The 8081-nt window shown below is 53.2% G+C and overlaps 1 protein-coding gene across 1 annotated transcript; it reads right to left on the bottom strand.

Annotated features, from left to right (window-relative positions):
- Positions 1 to 6474: 6474 nt before the first annotated feature.
- Positions 6475 to 7434, bottom strand: LOC135326303 (olfactory receptor 14C36-like). The gene has a single exon (XM_064504182.1). It carries the CDS (start codon positions 7432 to 7434, stop codon positions 6475 to 6477), a length of 960 nt encoding a protein of 319 aa, XP_064360252.1.
- Positions 7435 to 8081: the final 647 nt, after the last annotated feature.

The following is an 8081-nucleotide window of genomic DNA, read 5'->3' as shown; positions in this document are numbered from 1 at the left end:
CCCAGTTTGCAGGAGGACAGGGGCTGGGGACATGGGAGGACAACATCTCTGAGCCCAAAACATGCTCTGCCAAGTTGGCAGCATAAAAGGATCCAGGGGGAAGGAATACAGGTTCTTCTAAATGAGTAGGTGCCTTGGGGTTATTACAAGGAGAAGGATCCATTTCCAACACGGGCATTTCCAGCAGGCTCTGGATAGCTCCACAGGAGCTGCAGGACACCCCAGCCTCCCGGACACAGAACTCCTTTCCTGCCAGAACCAGATCCCAAAGGAGGACCCACTCCCAGGGGCCTTGGGGCTCAGGGCAGCACCAGCCTGAAGACTCAGGAGACCTGGCTGCCACATTGTCCCCTGAGCCAGACAGGACCCTCAGGCAGGGCCCTTGTGACAGCCCTCAGCCCTGTCCAGCCACCCCTGCAACCCAGGATCCACAGCCATTTTTTGCAGTTAACAGTCTCTGTGCGACCCCTCAGGAAGGAGCTCCCAAAGCCCTTACCCTTGGTGGAGAGCTGCAGGAGCACTGGGAACAAGGAGCTGTGGTCTGCGCTAATGGTGTCAGTCCAGCAGCCCTCCATCTCGCTTGTTCTCTTCTCATCAGCGTGTCTCTCCAGATGGGGAGGAAGGATGCTCTTCCCATCTTGTCATGCACAACTCCTCTCCAGCATGTCCCTGGTCCTCTGCCTGTCAGTGAGCAGCTCTAACATGGCCCCGCTGCCTCCTGTCCCTCCTTGTCATGGAGCAGCTCTGAAGGACAGCAGTGGGGAGCACATGAGCAGTGCCCAGCAGTGCCCAGGTCTCGCAGGCAAATGAGGACACTGCTGTGGCAGCACCAGGGAGACCTCCTTGTGTTGCGGCACATCCCACTGTGACCTCAGCTCATGTCATCAGGGGGCTCAGGAGGTCACTGCCATGCAGATGGCACAGCCAGGGAGAGCAGACAGATTTCTCCTCACGTCCTGGAAAGCCATCCCCTCCCCTTGCCCCAGGTATTTTCCAGAACTTGCTGATAAATCCTTCAGAAATGTCTCCAGATGGTGCTAAAGGCTGTGAAATATGTAAAATGGGGCACTGGAGAAGTCACTTCTGCACCCCTGCACTGACAGGTCTCTGCCCTGGGCAGACCTGTGCAGGAAGCTGGAGCTTCAGGGCTGGTTTAAGGTTTGGCATTTTTCAAGGCTGGGATCAAAGTCATGTGAGATCAAACAGCACAAAGCATGGTCACAAACTGAGCTGCTTTGGTGAGCCTCCAAACTGGTTTCTGTTGTGGGTCCCTCTTTTTATAGAAGTAAGAAGTAGGAAAATATGGAACAGGACGTCGCCTTCCTCCTTTAGGTACCAAAGCAGGCTTTTTGTTTTTGAAAGGCCTCATCAAGGTTTCTCAGTCTGCGGTGCTTCAGATAGGGATGATATGCCAGAAAAGAGTAAATGTACTGTGACCACAAGGTTGGCAAGAGAGGGTCGTATATGAGTGGAGAGAGACGCTCAGAGTTTGTGAGGGGTTAAACAGGATGGATTTAATAAAGGACTGACACTCCAGACTGCACAGGGAGCCCTGGGAACTGCAAGGAGGGGTCGCTAGCAGGAGGCTGCTGGACACATAGGTCGGACACACGGGTCAGGTGCCCAGGTGGGACCCCCTGTGTATTGCAAGGGCCCTGTTTTGTCTACTGGAACTATTTCCTTATCTCAGCTGTGCTAACCATGAGAAACTACAGTCTGGGAAGCAGCTAGACATTGTGGACAAAACAGAATATGCATGCCTGGTTCCAATGGGAATTTGGTCAGTGTGTAGTTTCACATGCTGGGCTGTGATCACGTACTCTGCCAGTCCCCTGACTCCTCACCAGATCTCCCGCAGTGCAGCTCTCACTGCACTCCACCCCCTGACTGACAGAGACGTGGTGTTGGTGCCACCAGTGTGTAGGCAAGGTTTGGACATGCCTTTCAGGCATTAGCTTAACTGATAGCTAAGGTGTACAAGCAACTAAATTATAGCAAATATATAGTAAATTATAACATACATGCACGCAAAACTAATCTGCCCAGAAGACCAGGAGTATAATGCATTTCCCCATTGTCCTAAATCTGACAGTTATGATGACAGTCACTGCCAGGGGTCGTCCCACACTGATTCTTCAGATTTTACATCACATGGTCCTTGGAGTAGGCTTGTTACCTTCTGGATGTTTGGTTTGATGTGCTTACTGTAGGTTCGTCAGTGTCCCAACTGCCGTCAGAGTACAGGGTTAGATGGAGAGCAGCAATGTTGTGGCTCCACTCAGCATAGTCATCAGGTCTCGGTTCTCTGGGCAAGAGTCTCCCAGAGGGAACATGGACTGGGGCACTTTCCCCTTTGATTAGTACCGGGTGGGTGCCTCCTGGCCCATCAGCAATGATTTTCCCCTCCAACTGTTTGGGTTTAGTCGGATCATGCACCCTGTATAGCCAACACCCCCTGGATGCTGAGTGGGCTGCAAGAATCTCCTGCCTGGACAGTGGGGACCCCTATCTGCTCAGATATCAGTTGGGCTGTTGGGTCTCCCTGTGCACATTGCAGGAGTTGGGATCTGGTGTAGTGGATCACAACTCTCCCCTCCTCAAGGAGAGTTCAAGTCAATGACACCTGCAACGATGTCCACTCTCGCTCCGGAGAGCTAAACTATTGCAGGACACCAAGTGACCATCATGCTCCTGAGGTATGGAGACCGCCAACCCCATACTCAAGAACTCCGGTTCCAAGGTTATTTCTTTGTGTGGCAATCGCAGACCCAACCCTGCACTCCTGGGCTTGGCTCGCATGGGGAGGCAGGCTTGGGGGTGCAGCTGTTGCACTCTAAGCACCTGCAGCCACTCCATGGATTCCCCTTGGAAACAAGCATACGGGGTAGAGCCACATGGTAGGTGGTCACGGAGGCAGGTAGTTGCCTGACCAATGTTTTTGCTCCAACTCGTGAAGGTAACAGCAGGGGACAATTTGGGCAGCTGCTCTTTGAGCAGCCTGTTCATGCATTCTATCAATCCTGCCCTTTGCAGATGGCAGGGTACGTGATATGTCCAGGCTATTCCCTGCTCTCCAGCCCAATTCTGAACATCACTGCCCATAAAATGAGTGCCCTGGTCACTTTGGATTTCCACTGGGGAACCACATAAGCCAATCAAGACTTCTAATGCCCGAATAGTGTGAGCCTGGGGAGCTGCAGTGCAGGAGTGGGTGTACAATAGACCAGAGCAGGTGTCTAGAGCAGCCAGGACATATCTGCGCCACTGGCTCTCCTGTAAGGGTGCGATATGATCAGTTTGCCACACCTCCCCAGGCTTTTGTCCTCTGCAGATACATCCCTTATTGGTCCACAACCACTGTGGAGCTAAGTGGGTGCAACAGGGACAATGCTGCCTGACCCATGTTTGTGCCGCTGGCCGCTCCCCCTCCATGCACACTGCTGGTGGGGCAGTGGGTGTCGTGGATCCTGCTTGTGCTCTCCTGGGATCCTGGGGCAGAGCTCCATCCTACTGAGCTCCTCTCTAGTGAAATAAACCGCCTCTGCCCCATTCTCCCACAGCCTGAACAGCCACTCTAACAGCTCTTCGCAGGGTTGCTGCCTGCAGCTCCCCTGCACATCCTGCAGCTCTGATGCTTTAAATCACCAGTAGTTGTGGTCCCTTGCAGGTTGGCTGCATTCGGTGCAGTGAGCCGCTGCTCTGCCACCGGCCAGGCAGCTGCCTCCCCCTCCTGCTCTGTGTCTGACTCCAAGCTGGGGGCCTCATCAGGGTCCCAGACATTCCCATCCCAAGTTTCTGGATCCCAATCCGCTTTTTGCACCACTGCCCGCACCTCCAGGGGATGGACATCTCGCTGACCCCCTGTCACCACAAGCAATTTGCAATGTGGGCGGCCAAAATGGCACACGAGTGCTCCAGCTTCTCAGCTCCATCTGTGGTTGCAGTTGCAGCCTCCTGGGTAGGTTGGCGAGCCTCCTTAGTGCCTTTGAGATCACTTTCCAACTGCCCATTTCCCTGGTGCTGCATCAGTAACACCTTGTCCAGGGTGCGGAGCGTGGTAAGTAGGAGCCACCCCAGATCCCCCGCTGCCTTTTGCACTGCCAGCCCTGCTTTTTCCAGCTGGAGCTGGGAAACCAGTTCCAGGAGCTGCTCTGGGGATACTCCCAGCTCACGCTCTAGCTCTGGCCATGCGGTGGAGCGACTCACCCCGCCAACCTGTGAGCCATGGGTAACCACCAACCCGTAGTGGCCACCCAGGAATGTGGCTCCCAACCTCTCCCATGTCCTTTTGCCCCCAAAGAGGCATCTCCACAGCCGTCTCCTTCCAACTACACTAAATGTGACCGCAAGGCGGGCAAGAGAAGGTCGGATACTGGCAGAGAGAGACACTCAAAGTTCAAAAGGGGTTATACAGAATGGATTTAATAAAGGACTTACACTCCGAGCTGCATGCGGAGCCCCAGGAACTGCACAGGGGGGTCACTGGCAGGAAGCTGCTAGAAGCATGGGTCAGACGCATGGGTCAGACACCCAGGCAGGGCTCAACTCGTTGTATACTAAGGTCCCCTTAAGTCTACTAGAACTATTTCCTTATCTCAGCTGTGATAACCTTGAGAAACTACTGTCTGGGAAGCAGCTAGACGTTGTTGACAAAAGGGAATATGCATGCCTGGCCCTGATGGGAATTTGGTCAGTGTGTAGTTTCACATGCTGGGCCTGCTGCCACGTACTCTGCCAGTCCCTGACTCCTCGCCAGGTCTTCCACAGGTGTTCTCACTACAGTGGGGAATGGCCAGTGCTGGAAATGGCTTGTACAAGGGGCTGGGTGCAGGAGGAGTTTCCTGGGACAGCTTCTCCTCTCTGTTCATGCAGCAACAAGCTGGGCTGGATCTTTGGTCTGACAGACCCTGCTTGAGGCCCCCCACAAGCTGAGGATGGCCTACAGACCCAGTAGATCTCCTCTGCATGTTCCCTGACAGCCCTGCAGAGGACACGGGAGAGGGCTCGTCCTCCCAGGGCTCACGGCAGGACATCCAATCCTCCAGCTAGGCATGGAGCCTTGTCTGGGTGTGACTTTTGGGGTAAGCACCAGCGCACAGGGTGGGTGAGACTGTCACAAGAATATGTGGGGACAGCAGAAAACTGATGTAGCTCCCGGCTCCTGCTTCTTTCAACGCAAGCTCTGACAAAGGGTGCTAGCCTTCTTTTGGAGCCACCCGTCAGGACGGATGATGGCACGATAAGCTGGGAGGGTGGGGAGCATTAATCCTTCTTCAGCCACTTCCCAGGCCATGTGGAGGGCCAGGACAACGAGGGCTTCTGGCTCTGCACTGTGAGGTCACTTTAGTGTACCCACACTCTGAACGTTGTCTTGGATTAAATGTCAGCTTTTTTTTCTCCAAGACACTTTCAAGCCCAGTTCCACTTCCTTCTCACCTCTCCCAATCCCTCCTCTGATCTCACTGGCCATTCCCAAACCCCCCTCCCCTGTTCTCCTTCCAAGGCCCTGAGCTAACCATGCTGCTCTGCAGAGTGAGTAGGCTGTGGGGCCCTGGGGCGACTCTGCACTGGCCGTGCTGGTCAGGGTGGGAATCAGACCCAAGCAAAGGGGGATCACAGCCTCTAATCCCTCCAGGGGGATGCAGATGTGGCAGGTGCTTGGAAGGACTATGGGACATTTCCAAAGCTACTAGTTGTGTCCTGGTCTGCCTCTAGATTCAGCATGTGGTATTTCATTGCCGATGACATGAAACACTCTCCAGTCTCCCTTCTCCATGCCAGCTGGGTCCCCACTGCCTCTCTGGGATTGCAGAGGCCTCCTTCACCCCCAAATACCTGGGTTTAGTGCTTTACCTTTAAGTGACTCCACCTTGGAGGACATCTCCCTTTGTGAGGCCCCACTCACTGCCCATGCCAGGCACACACTCTCCCAGCAGATCCCCTGTGCTCTCTGGGCACCTCCAGCTTCCCCTCCAGAAGGACAGGCATCTGACACTGGGCCTTAACATGTGGCACAGCTCTAGGTATGTAAATCTGTGACCATTCATCCCCTCCACTGTCACTGGACACCGATGGGTGAGTCCAAAATCCAGCCCTTGGTCTCTAAGAGATCATTACAGGACTATGAGCTTTTTGCTCCTGAACCCATGGAGAACCCCATCAGTAGCAGCCCCTTTGGTCATGATGTCCTTGGGCCTATTCTTGACACCAGCTTTGGAAGAAGAGACAGCCTTCAAGCTCTGCACCAGAAAGAACCTATTTATTGCAGACATGCTGTGAGAGAGTCAGGTCTGACCCAGTGTAAGACACAATTTTACATGGACACCAGGTGAGACAGAGCAGTCTCAGTAAAGGTGGAATGAATCCAAGCATTTGTGCAGCAACATGAGTACAAATACTACTAATAATAGTAACAATAGTAACACTAAAAAGTGAACAAAAAATGCTCAGTCCTGGTGTGGGATACCATGGGAGTCATTTGTGGAGAGAAATGGCAATGTCACCACTGCTGAAAAATGTCCCTGAAATCACTTTCCTCAGGGCATCCTTGAGCTCCTTGTTCCTCATGCTGTAGATGAGGGGGTTCACTGCTGGAGGCACCACTGAGTACAGAACAGTCACCACCAGATCCAGAGCTGGGGAGGAGATGGAGGGGGGCTTCAGGTAGGCAAAGATGACAGTGCTGATGAATAGGGAGACCACGGCCAGGTGCGGGAGGCACATGGAAAAGGCTTTGTGCCGTCCCTGCTCAGAGGGGATCCTCAGCACAGCAGTGAAGATCTGCACGTAGGACACCACAATGAAAATGAAACACCCGAAGACTAAACAAAGACTAACCACAATCACCCCAGCTTCCCTGAGGTAGGCATCTGAGCAGGAGAGCTTGAGGATCTGGGGAACTTCACAGAAGAACTGGTCCACTGTGTTGCCTTGGCAGAGTGGTATTGAAAATGTGTTCCCACTGTGCAGGAGACCACTGAGAAAACCAGTACCCCAGGCAGCTGCTGCCATTTTGGCAGAAGCTCTGCTATTCATGAGGGTCCCATAATGCAGGGGTTTGCAGATGGCAATGTAGCGGTCATAGGCCATGACTGTGAGGAGAGAATACTCTGCTGAAAACAAGAACGCGACCAGGAAAACCTGGGCAGCACATCCCAAGTAGGAAATGGCCCTGGTGTCCCACAGGGAATTGGCCATGGATTTGGGGACAGTGGTGGAGATGGAGCCGAGGTCGAGGAGGGAGAGGTTGAGGAGGAAGAAGTACATGGGGGTGTGGAGGTGGTGGTCGCAGGCTATGGCTGTGATGATGAGGCCGTTTCCCAGGAGGGCAGCCAGGTAGATGCCCAGGAAGAGGGAGAAGTGCAAGAGCTGCAGCTCCTGCGTGTCTGCAAATGCCAGGAGGAGGAACTCATTGATGGAGCTACTGTTGGACATTTGCTTCCTCTGGGCTTTGGACGACTGTCCAGGGAGGAAAAGATATTGACAAGTTAGGACTGGCTTTGAACAAAACACACAGCATTTCTCAGAGCAACTCCCCACATGTCCTTTCTCCTTACCAGAAGGACCTTCCTTCACCTCCTCTACTTGTGCTCTAGTCTGTGCTTTCTGAGTCTACCATGGGGAACAGGGTCCTCTGTCCATGGGCTCCAGAGGAGTCAGCCCTGCTTGTTACACAGACACTCAGAATCAAAACAGGATGGTCAGTCATTGTGCAGTGACAAAGTGTCCTTGCAGTGCTGTCAGCTGGAGTAGGTGAGACTGCTGAACCCCTGTTTGGCTCAGTTCTAATCCCCTTGGCTGGGGACCCACATGACCACCCAGCACAGGCATAATTCATTGCTGTTGATACACCTTAACTGCAGAGTATGTGACAATCACTGCAGGAACACATTTTATTTGACTACGTAAAAATGTCTTAGCTGTGCACAAGCTGATCACTTTTGCAGCAAAGACATTTCACCCAAGATGTTTATCAACACATTTCAGCATACAAAAGGACTAGACACAGCAGGATTTGCTACTAGGGAATTTCTAGAACCTTCAGCAATTCCCACCTGCAGGGCTGCCATAACTCTCAGTCA

Source organism: Dromaius novaehollandiae, unplaced genomic scaffold (assembly GCF_036370855.1).
Source record: "Dromaius novaehollandiae isolate bDroNov1 unplaced genomic scaffold, bDroNov1.hap1 HAP1_SCAFFOLD_27, whole genome shotgun sequence".
NCBI lineage: Eukaryota > Metazoa > Chordata > Aves > Casuariiformes > Dromaiidae > Dromaius > Dromaius novaehollandiae.
This window is presented reverse-complemented; position numbering and strand designations above follow the sequence as displayed.